Source organism: Egretta garzetta, unplaced genomic scaffold (genome assembly GCF_000687185.1).
Source record: "Egretta garzetta isolate BGI_Z169 unplaced genomic scaffold, ASM68718v1 scaffold373, whole genome shotgun sequence".
Classification (NCBI taxonomy): domain Eukaryota; kingdom Metazoa; phylum Chordata; class Aves; order Pelecaniformes; family Ardeidae; genus Egretta; species Egretta garzetta.
In genome coordinates, this window is record NW_009259184.1 from 1,661,801 (window position 1) to 1,679,071 (window position 17,271).

Sequence of the window (17,271 nt, forward strand, 5' to 3'; positions counted from 1 at the left end):
AGATGTGAGTGGAAGAGAACTTGGAACATGGCACTAGGAAGACACTTCTACGTCTTGTGTCACTAACAAGATGCTTAGCCTGTAAGACAGTGAGACCTTCTGTACAAATTGGGATGGGCAGTAAAGGGATTCCATTTACCTTTCATTTTCACAGGCAGAACTGGTGGGAGAAAAGGAAGAGAGAAAAGAAATAAACTGAACAAGCTCTCCCGTGGGTGTTTATTCCCATTTGGAGCAGAGTTTCTACCTGGAGTTAATTAGAATCACAGTTCTGAACACCGGCCCTCCAAATCCCTGCAGCATCCCGACAGTTGTTGCAAGCCCCATGCCACAAAAAGTGTACATACAGAGGATTAAAATCCATCCACGGTACCCTGAACAACAAGGACTTCAGCTTTCTACGCAGATGTGAGTCCTTGCTGCAAAGGAGAGATGTGACCCTTGCTGCCTGGAAGACTGCTCTCTTGAAAACCGTTCTGCTCCATTAATAAGGTTTTCACACTCATATGGATGGGAAGCGGAGAAATTTAAAAAAAAAAAAACCAAAAAAAAAAACCCACAGAAAAAACCCAACAACCACCCAATGGCCCGGAGGACCATCTTCAGTGGAAAAACTGCTTTTGGACAATCTCTACGCTCAAAGGTATAGTGCTGGAGAGCAGCTCTGGGCCAGCGGCTGCCTGCAGCCCTTGGAGAGCAGCCACGCTTTCCTCCCACAGTTTCTGTTCAGTTTTAAACCTGACTTCAGTTCCATTGGAAACAACAGGAAACTAGCACCCGCTTCTATTAAGAATAATTTCATTTCCACACATAAAATCAAGTGAAGCAGCAGCCATCGCTTTGGCATTTACAAAAAGCTGAAGTGAAAAACTACTTGAAGTTTTGTCCACCTTTGCTTGCTTAAAATCTAATTTCATGTACTTAGACTAGGTCACCAACTTGAATTTTAACCACGAGTGGTTTGCAGGGCAGTACAGTATTTGCGATACAGATAAACATGATGGAGAAGTAGCTTGTTTAATTTGAGCTAACCAGTGACAAGCGTTACCAAACCCTGGTGTAACAGCCAGCCAGCCAGCCTCTCTTACTGATTTCAATACAGAACCAATCACAGGTTGATCAAAACAAGAGGCAGTGGTTCGGTTAACTTACACTGGTCCAGTAGGTTTCTTACATACCAGAAGCCTTTTGCAAAACATTTATTAAGGTGATACACTTTCCTCCTGGTAGCGAAGAGGTACCACTCACTATCCCAGCACCCTCCTGAAACCAATTACCAAGATCAGACGGATTATTGGAAGAGAACGAGTTACCTCAGTGGAGGTACTGGGGCCACCTCAGATGCCCTACGGTATCCAGCTACCACTCCAGAATGTGGCAAGTACGGTAGCTGCCAGCTCCACACCCGTGCCCTGGGCTGGCCAACCCACCTGAAATGCAACCGCACACCTATGTTCAAGTAGCTCAATCTGGCCTATGAAGGGTTAAATAAAAATAAAAATAAAAATCATCAGTTCATCTTTGAAACAAATGCTCGGTAAAGAGAGGGCGCTCGCAAGTCATCTGTTACTGTTTCCATCCTGGCCAAGAAAATCTAAGTGATTTTCAACTTCCTTAGTCCTACGTGGCATCTTTTTCTCTCCCATCGTTCACCTAAACCTGGGCATCGCAATTCAGCGAGTGCAGAGAGGCCGGGTACGGGCGCGTCAGCATGTAATGTACTTACACCGTCCGTACTCAACTCTCTGACGCTGCAGTCGCGTGCTTCACGTGTTCACTGAAGTCTTAAAACATTCCCATTACTCTTTAGTTGTGCCGGCAGAGCCAAAGCTTTCCAGTTAGAGGAAACGTAACATTTTGGTGGCAAAAAAAGAACTTTGCACTTTACACCTCCCCTCCACTCCCCCCTGCCACAATGCGACAGGACATACAGCACGCTGTTCATGCCACATGTAAATCACAGCTGACACCTCAGACTACCTCTACACGCTCCTGACCTCCCTTCTTCTCTTGGGAAGGATCGGAGCGGACTCCGGGCCAGACGCGCTCTTCTGCAAGAGCCATCCCAAGTTGGCAACGCTTTTCTGCACGACACAGCATACACGCGCGAGTAACGAACCCAAGCCTACCACCATCAGAAGGAAGTGGGGAACAGTTCAGAATACAAGCAACTGTCCTGGGAGAGGGCTGCAGCTGCTAAAAAAGCCAAACCATAGCCCAGACTGGAAGAGCCATTGTGAAAGCAGGCTGATGCAAGAACGGGCCAGAAACGAAATTCACTACCCTGGCACTTCACTGCACGCCATCGGACGAACAAAGCATTACCTCGTACTTCAGAGGGAGCAAGACACTTCCATAAAGCATTTCTTAATGTTACTGGTACCATGTACCTACTTAATGAATCTGCTAACAACTACAGCAGTATCAAGTCATGTTTTAGACCTAAATTAAGTACTGACCTACAGCTATTTAGCTGGAAGGATGCAAGGCTGGCTACTAAACCCAGCAACTAGGACAACACTGCATTTACTACCCATCCAAGCCAAGGAGCACACCAAGCGTTTTGGAAAGATTATGGCACTTTTATTTTTGACAATGCAGATCAAGAGATTAAGGCCCAGTCTCCAAAATACCTAGGTGCCTAAAAAGGCCTATGGGTGCTTAACCAATTGGTCAGAAGCATTTCAGCATTTCCGTATCATTAGACCCATACATTCAGTGCACTTAGACAGAACTCTTTGGACTAGGTTTCACCCTGGTGCCGGTGCCATCCTAGCGCTCTGCGGTAGCTTACTTTCTCCGTTGTGCTCACCCTCATGCTCCCAAACTAGGTAAGACATAAATTTATCCAAGTTCCTAGAATTCAGAGTTACAGCAGTGAGCTTTCCAAAGCATGGAAGATGCAGTCTTTAAAACAGACACATTTAAGATTGCATACTGGTCAAGTATCAGGAGAATCGGGAAGAACTATAGCTGACTCTCGCTTTTAAAAAGGAGAAGCACTACAGAAAATAAATGTATTTAGTCTCAACACCACGCAAAGTAGAAGTACTTTACAAGTGGAGGAACTGAGTATAAGAATGTAGATGGCGTAAGGCAACACAAAATACAATGCAAAATCAGGAGCGAAACTCAAGTTGCTTCATGAAAGTCCATTTTGATGCGTGAAACAGTATTTACCTTTAGAATGCCCTTGAAGATATTAAATACAACTGAAAGCAGGCTTTGAAAATGAACACAGTACTTCATATAAAAATATGGAAAGTAGCACGACTTGCTAAATAGTCTAGTATATAAAATACCTAGAACTATGTACATGAGTACAAATGAAGTAGTTAAGCCTAAACGGATGAAAGTATTAGCGCTCAACAGTAAGTTTATTACATTATGTTTTCTCCTAAGGAGCATGATTCAGGCTAGCTAAGCAAAAGCAGTTTTACACCTTTTCCCTCATCTCATTCTGAATGCCCCCTGCCCCCCAATCATTCCTTTCTACAGCCTTTCCCAGATATTTTACGGTTCAAGATCATAGCTAAATTTGCTCAATGCAACTTCAAAATAAACAGTCTACTCCTACTGTATAAAGAGCTTTCAGGTCACCCACACACAGTTCCACAAGGACAAACAGCTACATTTCAAACTAATCATGTTCTTTTCACAAATCCATTCTAAAATAAGGTCAAAAACAGTAGTGTCAGTTCAGATCCAGTTTACTTGTAGTTTTTCTTCGGGGGTTTAACCAAAACTCCTTGTAATACTGGAAGTGACAAGTTTATGTCAGTCAATGTTGCCACCCTAATTACAAAGCGTAATACAGCTAGGATCCTCAGTCAGAGCCATACAAACTAGGAAAGAAAGTTTTTGTTGTAAACAGCTGTCTAACCAAAACAAGCTGTTGTGCAGCAAGGGTACTAGTCTTCAAGAAGAGTTTGGTTTTTTGTTTTTAATTCTTGTACTGGTTGAACAATCACTGCAGTCTTCTGTTACTCAGAAAAATTGTATGAATTAATGAAAATAAGCAATATTTTATTTCAATACCAGATTTATGGTTTGTGTGTTACACTGGGGCTGGCTTGACTGATATTAAACAGATATATCTGAAACACAAAATAACATAAATTAGACATGCCATGAGACATGTACAATTAATTTCTACTAAAATGTGGATAATTAAACCCACTCCTACGCCAATGCTTTTACACTTTTAATGGTGATAATGACTAGTATTTTAGTAAGAGGGTACAATTCAATAAAATGTACAAGGACAGCCATACAACTCAAAGATAATGTTTGCACAGCTTCCAATTCCACTGAAAATATACCCCTTCCAAAATAGAAACAGGCACTTCATCTTTAAAAATGAAGCACTTTCTTTTGTTCTTCAGTCATCATCAACAGTCGGCTTGATTGTCACTCCTCTTCTGATTTGACCCCAACCAATTAAACTGCAAAAAGAAAAACAGTTTATATTACTTTTAATAGTAGTCAGAAATATCCACAATAAATCAACATCCTTTTGTCATGCTTATGTCTTCAGTTCTCACATTTTGAATTTTCTCCACTTGTCTCCCACTCAAAATTTCCTACAAGATCTAAGACTGGATAGTGGAAACACAGTAAACTAAAAATCTAGAAATTTTGTAGCTTATGCTGTACTGGTGGACTCTAAATCTATTCACAGCTTGATATCCTTCACCTGTGCCTGAAGTGCTGCATTAATTTCAAATAGAAATGAAAATGTGAAAATTCAGACAAGATGACAGGAAGATTATAAACAGAACTGTAACTCACAACAAACATGTAACCTTTAAAGGTAACTCAACTCTCAGGTAAGTGCTACTATTTATATTCAGTAAAATGAAGGCCCCTTCTAAAGGCCACTGTCACCTCAGAAAAAGATGCTTTTAAAAAGAAATTAAGATTATGTCAATTTCCACAAACAGTAGGCAGTCCATGTTATTAATACAACTGTCTTTAAAACATTTCCTATTTCTGGCAGAGATACACAGACACTACACATGCATCTCAATTTAGTTTGCTAAGCAGTGGAGCCTGACTCTGGACAGAAAGGAACGGAAATATATTTGCCCAGTACTTCCCACTTTTTAGGGCCATATCTGCAGGTTTTAACTAGTCCACCTTTGAATTCATTGCTCCTTGTAATCACTAGTGTATCCTTCCTTTCTGCTTGGCCATTTGCTATTTAACCTCTATGCCTCTATATATTTACTTTCTATTTTATACACCCTTTTCATCTCTTGCTTTCACACTTCATTCCATCTTTTCAGTACTCCATTGCAGTTCCTTTTCACAGTACTAACTGTACATTATCTTTACTCCAATTGGATTTTATTATGCTGCTCTTCCCAGTTTGTCTCCTTTCCCTTTTCTCAACTCCCAGTTTCCTTATGTTGTCTCTTTTGTCCTTTTAATACAGCACAGAAGGCAACTTTTTAATAACAGGATCTTCATAGCAGGCTACCTCTACTTGCCCACCCCATAATCCAGAGATAAGTGAGCTTTTTGGCAAAACTTGGTCATGTTGTTTGAGTGGGAAGAAATCTACAGAAGCAACAAAACTCACATTAAAATTTGCACAGGCTGTCACTCTATAGCTCAAAAAAAGCATAATTTCCAATATAAATAGTTTCTCTTCTTCCTTCTGCTTTCCCTGACTTAATTTGGGTCCTGTTTGTTTGGTTTTTTTTTTCCCCCTTCTGTTCAAGGCATGTTATCTTTTTTCCTTGTTTTTTCAGGGAATAATCTCTTCCGTAATTTGTCAGCTAGCTCTGAGACAGCAAGCACTAAATTCCTGTCTACGCTTTCTTGTTGATCTGAGAAAGAAACATGCATCCATGGATATTTAAAGCTTGGTTCTTTTTCATACAGTAGAGACTTCTTGTAAAAACAGCTATGTTCCCTTATACTACAAAAGCTGTGCAGGGTCAAAGAATTTAAATACCCTTATGTTCTTATGACATTCATGTAGTCTTATGGAACACAACAGGTACAGTATGTATAATCATCTAAACAGAAGTATAGCACCAAGATTAAAAGAAATCATCAACCAATTCCGCTTGTCATTCGCAGTCTCCAGATGCTTCTGTGCAGTCTGGTATTTTGTATTTGTAATCGGAATGGGTCAGTCTTTCCTCTCTGCTCACAGTACATAAAATACCCAAACCTTAGGATGTCCCCCCTCCCCTGCTATTATTTCAACATTGCACTAGAAATCACATACAGCTCCACAGGTAGAACACCATTGACTTAGGTGTGTATAAAGACAGGCTCTGCCAAGATTGCCTACTGTTGGTTCAATTCACAGAATGGCAATTTTGGCAACAAACCACGAACCTCAGATGTTTCCTTGTCTGGTAACTAGTAGGTACCTACCCATTTATAATGCTTCTTTAAAAAAAGAGGCTAGTAATGAAATGAAGCATCCCACAATAATGGTGTCAATGTGTTAGGAGAATCCAGAGGGATTTTTAAAATAGACATGACACACACTTACCTATTCTAGAACTAAATCAGATCCACGTATTTTTTTGTTAACAATAAAACAACCAGGTACTCTACCAATTTAGCACCAACTTACCGCCAGTGTTTCTCAACTCTTCGACTCAGGGCAATTTTTTCTCCCACTTCTGTGCATACTGGGTTAGTTAGCACAATCTTCCCCAAATCAGCCTTTACTGCACTGACTCTCCCTCCAGTAGATAAGGATCCTATGTTTACCATTAAAACTTCATTCTTCGATAATTTTTGCACCTGAAGACAGACATATAGAACTCTGAAACATAAGCTTCAGTAATTAAAAAAATATACCACAGACAATATTGAGCATCTTCTGTTCCCTATTGGCCACAAAAAAAGACATAGCTGAGAAATGCAAAAACTACAAATATCCCTCCCCAATCATGCACAACAGTGTCAGTGGATAAAGTTTATATGTGAAAGGGCAAATATGCAAATAGGTTGTGTGTGTAGTACTGCACGTTCCTGGTACGATATACTTTCTTGGAATTTCTCTACCTTTTCTACAAAACATACTGAAGATTTCACATACTGTATTAGAAGTGTAAACAGTCTCAGGTATTGCTACAAACTGGAATATTACACCATTCTTTTAAATAATCTGGATAGTCTCACTTCCCTTCTGCCCAAACACATCAAAATAATTTCACAAAAAAAAATTCATTTCACAGGATAAAGAGAGCCCTGAAGCACGTAAATTACTGTTGCGTGAAGCAGTTTATAGATTTTAATGCTAACAGGGAAAATTGTGATCTTATTTTGATTTGTGTAAAATGGACCACGGAATGTGAGACTGTGCCATGCATCAGGTTCAGTTTCTTTTCCACAATACTAAATAAGCAGGTGAGTTTAGTGACAAGCATATATGAACAGGGAGACAAAATTACTACATAAAGTCAAAAAAGTATATACTAATAAAACTTAGCACAAGAAAAGAAATCAGGAAAGCAAAAAAGGGGTAGAGACCTTCGCAGCTTTCTTGTCTCCTTCAGTGCGCACACCTAATAGTCGTCTCAGCAAGAAATAGGAAATTTCTAGCTCTGTAAATATTTCCGGCAGTGCTCCAACTGCACCAAGAACTTGGCCTACCATGCGGTCAGCCCGACACAAAGTTGGATCAATCTTAGTTCCAACACCTACAACACAACAAGGAAAATCACAAGGAGTAATTGAAAAGTAGCTGTCACATTTATGTATTAAAATATTTGAAGGAGATCTAAAACCAACAAACTGAGAATGTACTGGGAATTCCCTGTTACCTGGACAGCACTTTCAGAATGTCAGCAAGACTGTGAGCTCTGTCTAAACAGATGAAGAAATATTCTACTGTCGAAGCTAGTACAATTAACAATGCAAGCTGATCTGCGTTGGCCAGTGATGTTCAGGAAAATTATTTATTAAACATCCACTTTTCACACTCATGTTGTCTCTCTCTACATACATGAGTTACTTGAAATTGCTCATAGCCTTTTGTTTACTACACTGAAATTTATTCTTGAATGAAACCAAGTGGTTTTAATAAGCATGAAGAAATAAATCTTTTTGTAAAGGAATATTCTTACCTATAAGACCCCCCGGAGCAGCATATTGTAGATCATTGTGTTCGGCAAAGAGTGACACGATTTTGGAAAAGATCGGCTTGCACATGAGTTTTCCTTCACTGTCCTTGGACACGATACCAGGCCGGACCTCAATTTCCTGACCCACCTAATTACAAAAGTGAAAAAGCAATTAACTGGATGTTTCACATGAACATAAAGCTAACCACTAGTCACAGATAAGACCTACTTATCCCAAGATCTACAAGTCCTCAGTTCTGGGCTACTGTAGAACTTCTAGGCTTTTTGTTGCACTGTTTACTGCAAATTGAACAATATTGAAAGCTCTGTATCTTATAGCCAATGTAACAATTGATTTTCTTTTCAATACAATTTGTAAAACTGCTTTAGCAAAGGCAGTTATTATCAGCAATAATTCCAACATTTAAATTTTTTTAAAATGACATCTGAGAAAAAATTACTTAATTCAATTGGTTTCACTGATCAGCATCAATAAACCACAAGGCAAAGAAAATACAAGTTTTGTAAATGTTCAAAGACGTAGTTTGCTTTTCAGTCTAGCAGAGCAACTTTTAAAGTTTCCATCTGTCAATAGTATCCCACAAGCAAAATAAAAAAATCAAAATATACAGAATATTTAAATGGGGAAGTGGGATCTATGGGAACCCACACAAACTTCCAAGGCACTGTCAAAGTTCTTTTGCTCCCCTCTTCTCCCCAGTAATTCAGCAAGTAAAACTAGCAGGACACACAAAAGAAAGCTCCCTCAATTTGTAAGCAATGACATCAGTATCATCATTAGCAAAAACGTATTTAAAAAATAAAAATTAGTGTTTCTTATTCTGGTATTTTAGAACAGGAAAGTAAAAATGAGGCACAGACAGAAAGGGTAAGTGCTATCTGACTGTATTCTAGTTTAAAAAAAAAAAAATCAATTACATAGATTCAGTTTTGCACTAAGCATGCAAAAAATCTACTCACTATTGTCATTACAAATCTCCAGACAAGACAGGGAAAAGGTTACCTTTAAAACACCCTTTAGAATACTGCCACCAGCTACACCTCCCTTAAGGTCATCAACTTCACAGCCAGGTTTGTTGACATCAAAAGACCGAATTACTGAAAAGAATAGACCATAACCAGGTTTATATTTAAGATCAGGTATTTTTAAAGAATTAGTGTCTTTCTTTAGCAACTTTGACTGCTTCCCTGTTCTTATGAAGGTATACACATATCTATAAATATTACAAAAACATAATTCAGGAAGAACACTAAAATATGATGAATATTTCATTCCGAATTTTTAAGTATATAGCCGATTTTGTCCTCAAAACCACTTAAGCTGCTCATATATACAAATGATTTTTAAAACTGTTCCTGCATAGCAGAAATTATGTTAAAGATCAGTATCTGAAAAAGAAAGCAGTGATCAATTACATTACAAAACCCCTTCAATATTCACAACATATCATTGTGAATACTGGAACCTTGTTTTAATGTAGTCAATTTTTAAGCATTCTCAACATGTTTTGTAGGTCTCCCATGTTTTATGTGGAAAAAAGGGCAAACAAATGCATTCACTGTAGGAGAACTGAATTTCGTAACATGCTGGACAACAACTGGGACTTTGAGAATTATATCCAGGAGACAGGAAACTAACACAGAAAATCGAACCAGGCTACCTCTAATATTTTAATGAAAATACTTTACTTTTCAAATTCAGCAGTTTGTCAGGACTTTGTTAAATGAAATTTAAATTCATAGTAACTAAAGGAATGTTTTTAAGACAAATTTCTCATCTTTATTGCATTTTAGTGCTGGCATACACATAGAACATACACAAAACCCACAAAAACCAGCAACTACCTCAAACAGATTTAACTATAGCAACTAAACATGAACAAACAATACAGATCTCAGAAAATATGCAAGTTTTCAAATAAGAGCGCACTAAATGCTCCTTTTAAATCTACCTCTTTTTAGAGCATTCAGCAACACACTATTCTAAACGTAGATACCTGTAGTAAACGGTTAGCCACAAATGCCCAGACCTAAGCATTTACGTACCAATAAGCCTTGGTTCGGATGTGAAGTCTCGCAAAGGGACCGGGATTTTCTTCACTATATACTCACAAACTACCTCAATGTTGTATTTCAGCTGTGCTGAGATCGGAATTATTGGAGCTCCTTCTGCAACTGTACCTAAAACAAAATCAAGTTGAACATCAAGCCTTAATATACTATTTACAGACACATGACCACATGTTCTGCCATTGTTAAATACACTAATGAATTTCAAGGCACATTTTATGTGTATTTCCCAAAGCAGTAAGTATCAGAGCATTTATCCTTCCCTTCAACATTTTAGCTCAAACCAGACAAACCTACTTTTCGAGGCATTCTGAAACAGTCCTCATATTGCCTCTGGATGAAGAGCTTAACAGTTGCTCTCTGAACATTGTGCAAGATAATCTTCTGCTCTAAGGGAGAATTCACTTCCTACACTGTGATCAGAAATATTCTTAAGATAATTTCCTCAGATAGATCAGGCATCTCAGTATTTGATACATCAGTATTAATTTTACAGTCAGGTTTTATTCTGAAAAACTAAAATGTCTATCAATTTAATGATCTAGTTTTCTAAGTTTTGCAACAGAAATACGCATTTTAGAAAAACCCTAATTTTATGGAAGGATGCATTTAGTTATCAAGGACTGTTAAATATTATTAGTTTTAAATATATCCACATTTCTTGTGATAACTCCAGTTCTCACAAACTCCAAATTTACGCATCAAGCCACTCTGACATAGCTGTTATGAACAGCTTATGCAAGGCAACAATTCTGAACTAAAAAATAAAAAAAAAAAAAAGACCCACTGGCTACTTTTGACAGTGACAGTCTAGCTCTGCAGCTTTTCACATACCCCAACTAAAGCAGGTAAGCAAGGAAAACAGTGAAAACTCCTGGGAAAGATAAAACTCAAAGCACTAAAGTTGAGCAGAACTTTATGGACAGAGTAGGGTAACACTGCCTGAACTGGACTAACGGCGCTGAAAGACCAATCTCTTGTGATGAAATAAAAGTATCTAACGCATTTCTACCAACAAGATGCCCCTAACAAGTACTGCTTCATTCTCTACTGCACTGCAGTAAAATCACGGTACAATCTCTAGCAAAGAAACAATCCAGGAAGAGACAGTACCAAGAAGAAACAAAAAAATTCAGTGAAGGCTACTAGACAAGAGCCATTGCTATTAGTTTTACATCAAGAGCTCTGACCAACAGCCATAACTATTGTACATAGGCAGTCTGACGCACATAAGAAGCACAAATCCAATGGTCAATTTTTCAGATTAACGAACTATGTTCATTATTTAGTTAGTGGTAGAAAACCACTACGTCCATGTCCCAACACAAAAAAATTTCCACCATTAACGGGATTTTCTGCTGTTGAAAACTTACCTTGTACAAATGCAAGAATCTGTTCATACTGTTCTTTAGCCTGGCTCTCCTTCACCAAATCAATCTTATTCTGTAGAATCAAAATGTGTTTCAGTTTCATGATTTCTATAGCAGCTAGATGTTCTGAGGTCTGGGGTTGAGGGCATGACTCATTACCAGCTGAAAGAGAAGTGACTGCAATATAGAAACTATAAAGATAGACAAAACTCCTACAGTTAGGACATCTACTTTCCATTGTATCTTTATAAAAAAAGACAGTCAGCTCTCAGTAAGCTATGTGTGAAGCATCAAAGTTAATAAGCACCTACTTTTCTCCAGAAGCGCTGGCTTTACCACCCACACAATATATTACAGATGAGAGGTTGCCAGAGTCACCCATTCTACTTGCTCCTTAATAGAAACATTTTAAATTTCCAAGAATACTGACAGCTAACTTGTGTCTACTTGACTTATTCTATGCTCTAGGTCTCTAAACATCTCCTCAGTGCTGACTGTAGCAAAATGGGACAAGTCACCTGTAAAGAAATGTTTTAAAATTCTTTGGTGTGTTCTTATCACCAAAGCCATAAAAAAGCCAAGATCCCCAAACTGTACAACACATAATAAATACACAAAGTATGTGAATATGCAAGTGTGGTGTGAATTTCAGCCGTCCAACAAGCCAACTTTGGCCTGATGTGCCATTACAGTGGTTAACCTTGAAGTCTGGTCTATCACACTTCCTAGATCCAAACAAGCTGTTATTCCTCCTGCCTATCAGCTACCTCAGATGATTTAAACTACAGGATCTGAAGCTGTTTATCGCTATTTATCCCTGTAAAGCACTACATTGCTCTCCAGATATATAAAAATGAGTTTCACTCATTTCCTGTTGTTTGCAAATCAGAACAAAAACTGTATAAATTGAGATAAATCTGTACCTTGATTTTGTCCGTATTTATCTGAGTTTTTACTGTTTGTATTGAAGTTTGTGGACTCTCCTGGATGGCTAAGGCTAGATACTTAAAGCAAACTGAAGCTTCAGAGAAACTCAAAATATACCTGTAGCTAATGTATTTCCATAAAATGACATAAATTTCACAGTACTATATCACCACAAGGTTTTGTCTTAGCCAATTAATCTTCTATCAATTGGGCCAGCTACCAGACTAATGAGTATAGCTATGTTTAAAAAACCCACCTCGTTAGGGTACATTTTTGTTGTAGCATCACTTTATTTTCTTAAACACATCTCAAAAGCATTCACTTTTTTTAATAGCTCACCGCCCCCCACTAAATTTTAAGACCCATTTAAAGTTGCTTCATGATATTAAAAAAAAAGCACACTCTGCTTTAGTGTAGCAATCATTACCTATCAACAGTAAAGCTGCATCCATTACTGCTGCACCGTTCAACATAGTAGCCATCAAAATATCATGGCCCGGACAATCCACAAAAGAGACATGCCTGTTGTAGAAGAAAGTTAAAAAGAAGTCCAAAAGCCAATTATCAACAACTTCTCCGACTGATTTATGTGAGCAGCAAGGCAGACATAAAGGTTAAAAGCATCCTTAATATAGATAGAAGAAATTTTTCAAGATAGATGCTGAGAAGTAATATCTTAGAAGTTTTTCCATAAGAACACAAAGACTACTACTGAATGCCTACTGAATATTTTTTCTGAGTTTTAAGATTCGATACCATATATCTGTACTGGGTACTGCTTTAATATTTCGCAAATTTATGCAAATTTACTTGTAAATTTAAATGCACCAGAATAAAAAGAAACAAACAAACCCAAAACCGAAAACAACAAACCACATGGTCTCTCTTATCTCTCTTAAAAGACGTCTCCCATTCTCCAGTTTTAGAAAATTATGGGTCTTTAATTACACTACTATAATTGCATTTCATGTCAAAGATTTATCTACAGAGACAATGTTACAGCTCTTAGTTCCAACCTTATGATTTTACTGTGCAGACCATAATAGTCAATTCGCTATATTCTTGCCTGAACCTATTCAGTGAAGAACACTTGTTTCCTGGTAGCATGCCACCAAAAAGCAAGGGACTAATTTGCTCCTTCACTGACAATGTTAAAAATCTACGATAGGCAAATAAACAATAAGGTAAAGAATCCAAAGCTTTTAACCAATGGTTTAACAATGGCTGCATGACTGTAACACTCCAACATAAGTTATTGTTAGAACAAATGCTCTACTGGAAATCCAAAGAAAGGAAGGAAATACGTGATTACAACAGCATGTGTATTTTTACACATAAGCACGAGCTAGGAATCCTGTCGTACAACAGTCTTTGTGACTACTCTCATTTGAGCAATCATTGCAGAGACCCAGGTAACAACTGTTGTGGTTACTATGCTTGCATAATGACCATGCTATGCTTTCTTAGAAATGAAGTAAACAAAGGACACCTGGCCTCCACTTAGAGGCCTGATCTCATATTAAGTCTCAGGTTTTCATAGATTCATTTTAAGAACTTTGAAAACTTTTCTGCCTCTAGGAAGAAAAAGTTTAACAAAGATCACCCTCCAGAAAGGTATTTTAAATGTGCATTTGTATGGTTCACATTGGTTCTCATTCTAGTGGCTTTAAAATGTACGTATGTAGCAGAAAAAAAGTATCATTTCACTTCAGAGTCCTGCAAATACCTGATGACAGAAGACACAGTTGTGCTCTACCATGGACCGTGTCTTACAACAAATAAAACCAAGGCAGTTTAACCTAAGATCAGGGGTGTCCAGCTGCTGAGAACATGCAGTCTGCCATAACGATTCATTCAGCTTGCAGCTCAGCCCTGACTATTTTCAGTTATGTAAAAGGAAGCGCACATAAAGTAAACACAATTTATACCATTCACTTTACAGCAGTTACCTGACAAGTTTGAAGTTCCCTTTGGTGCCAGGAATGTCTGTAGGGAACTCATCTGGGGTGCTACTTCCACAGGATCGGTAACACTCTGGCCGGGAACAGCTTGGGTCATCCAGCTTGTAAATCTGCAAGTAATTTTTAAAAATTGAGAAAAAGTTTAATTCATCAAGGGCCAGTAACTTATAAGCTTACATGCACCCTGAAATATATTAGCAACATATTTGCTAGATTTATAGTAATGACTCACCTTTGCATTAGCATAGCCCAGCTTGATTGTGATATTTCTTTCCAGTTCATTTTTAAATCTGACAGTATGAACTCCAGATATAGCTTTGACTACTGTCGACTTTCCATGGGCCACATGACCAATTGTACCTATGTTTTAAGAGCAAATGTTTGTCAATAAACCATTGTTTAATTTTGTGCAGTTCCATTACAATGAACACATAATTACCCCAAACTCTCTGTAGCCAATAAGTCCAGAGCTCCCATCAGAAGCATGTATGGGTTTTGTAGTCATATTTGTTTAAACAACAAGATCTCAAATTGAGCACCCAGTGGACAGACCTTTGCATATTACTGAAACTCATTTCAATGATTAATTTTAAGGTAAAATAAACTTTGCTTTAGCAACTATTCCCCACTTCATTCAACAATGTTTCTGAAGTAAAATCAGTGCTTTTCAAGTTAAAAGGGTTTGACAAGTCTTTTCCTGCATCTTCATAAAATTTATAATAAAAACACTGTATCTATTACTGTCTGTTTCAGTAAGAATTTCTTAAAAATGCTGTTACATATGTACCATATGCTACTGCATGAGCACCAAAGAGTCACATGAATGCCCCCCTCTTTTTTGGAAGTTTTTTTTTACCTATATTAATTGTTGCTTGTCTGCTGATGACTTCTGGTGACAAAGGCGTCAACTTGGTAACATCCTGTATGAGGGAGATTTTGGAATTTATTCTTCTTGTATCTAAATGTTTAGTGAGTACTTTATGTATTTTTTTAATAATTATCCAGTAGTTCTATTCAGCAAAATCAAACCAAGCTCATTAAAATAATTCTAGATATGTATTCCAGACTTTTAAGTATGTGAAATAGGAAAAAAGTGAACAAAATCCTGATTGCATACAATTATGGGCTGCAAATCAAAACACTGACTGTAAATTGATATAGGCTGCAAGGTGTTAAAGAAAGATGGAAATAAACAAAAAAAATTTCAAAAGAAGCTCTAACACACAAAAAAACCCTTATTTACCCCCAAACTTAAATTACACATAACAGGCAAATTCAAATTAACTTTTCATTGGCTACATGGTGTTTTAAAAACAAAGGCTTGTCAATAAACAGCTGTTTAATTGGTATAAAGTTTCATTACGGTCAATACATAATTACAACTAACACTTTGGAGTCCGTAGGTCCAGAGATTTCATTAGTGTCATGGATTTAATTTTGTTTTCTTTAAATTACTACTTTTTCCTCAAAAACTGCTATTTTCTACTTTAGGTATTAGACAAAAATTCTGCTGTCCTGAAGAGACTGTTGCAGGAACCTACTGGTAGCACCTGGCAAATCAAAGCACTTACAAATACATTCCATATAGTTAAAAAGACAATGCTGAAAGAGTTTTTTCGGGTTTTTTAAAGCTGTTTGTCCAAATATTGGACAAATGCTGAAATCCACTGAAATGTTCCTCTGTAAAATTTTTGAAACTGTTTACAGTTAATTTCCATCCTGCACTGAATTCATATGGATGAGCTGCTCAGTTGAAGCAAAGATTCAGGATGCCAAGAGAGTCCTTACGGCAGGACAGGATATAAATATTTTGCTAAGATACAAATAACACACACACATATTAATGGACATTAAATCATGTATTGTTTACACTGTTACATGCAGGTTCTGTGCGTAACAATCAAATAAACTTAGACACATCTGTGTAAAAGTGTAAGCTCACTCGTTCTATTCTCAAGTATTATGTTCACATTCAATACAAACCAAGTTTTGTCTACCTGACACAGGCAATTAAAGTGACTACGTGCACTGAAGTCTACGATGGGAACATGACCTGCAGATGGCACCATCTAGTAGGGTGACAAGCACATAAGCATGATGCAAATCCTGTCACCAAGAGAATTGTTCCTCGTGCACACAATTAGGCACGCATGCAATTTTTTCCTCAAGACTGGTATAAGGCTAAGTTCAGCTACAAGCTCCAGTCATTCAGCATTCAAGGGCCAACTGAAAAAGTACAGAATAGGCCTAAAAGGTAATCCTTACTGACCTCCCAGTTAGTCCCATCTGTGCTCTTTCCAACTGGCAAATGCCATGGTCAACAATGAAAGGAAGTAAAGAAACTTTTTGAAATTACTAACATGCTTCGCTCTTAAATATCAACATGCTTAGCTATAACACAAAAAGAATTCTTGTGCTCAAACCCCAAGAATAACAGATACTATTACTGTAAAGACAAATAAGCTCCTTCCAGTTTGCCGAAAACCAGGGAGGCAGCAATAGGATTTTTGACCGGTTTTCTCTGCATATATCTGTAATAAGCGAGACAGTCCAGGCAAGACATTTAATAGGCGAGACTACCACAGCAAGAGACCACTGCAACTGATTTTATTGGTAGTCAAGAAAATTTCCTTAGTAGACCAACCAAGACAGGGCTAGCAACCAATTCATCTGGCCTACTCGGGAACAGAACGCCAATTTATGACTCCATTTCGGAGAAGGAAAAGCCTTTAACACCACTAAGCAGGGCAGGCCTTACAAGGAGGAAGCTGCACGCCGCCGCCGCTGTCACACAAAGGCTTCACTCACAAAGCCGGGACGCCAACC

The 17,271-nt window shown here is 37.9% G+C and overlaps 1 protein-coding gene across 1 annotated transcript; it reads right to left on the reverse strand.

The window, feature by feature from the left end:
- Nucleotides 1-664: 664 nt before the first annotated feature.
- On the reverse strand, nucleotides 665-14,515 carry EIF2S3 (eukaryotic translation initiation factor 2 subunit gamma). The gene is made up of 9 exons (XM_035891280.1): nucleotides 14,434-14,515; nucleotides 12,912-13,006; nucleotides 11,561-11,719; nucleotides 10,164-10,298; nucleotides 9,121-9,215; nucleotides 8,100-8,244; nucleotides 7,504-7,673; nucleotides 6,599-6,771; nucleotides 665-4,445 (listed from the first exon to the last, which is right to left on the reverse strand). Exons 2-9 carry the CDS (start codon nucleotides 12,964-12,966, stop codon nucleotides 4,382-4,384), a joined length of 996 nt encoding a protein of 331 aa, XP_035747173.1. The 5' UTR covers nucleotides 12,967-13,006; nucleotides 14,434-14,515; the 3' UTR covers nucleotides 665-4,381.
- Between the last annotated feature and the right edge of the window lie 2,756 nt (nucleotides 14,516-17,271).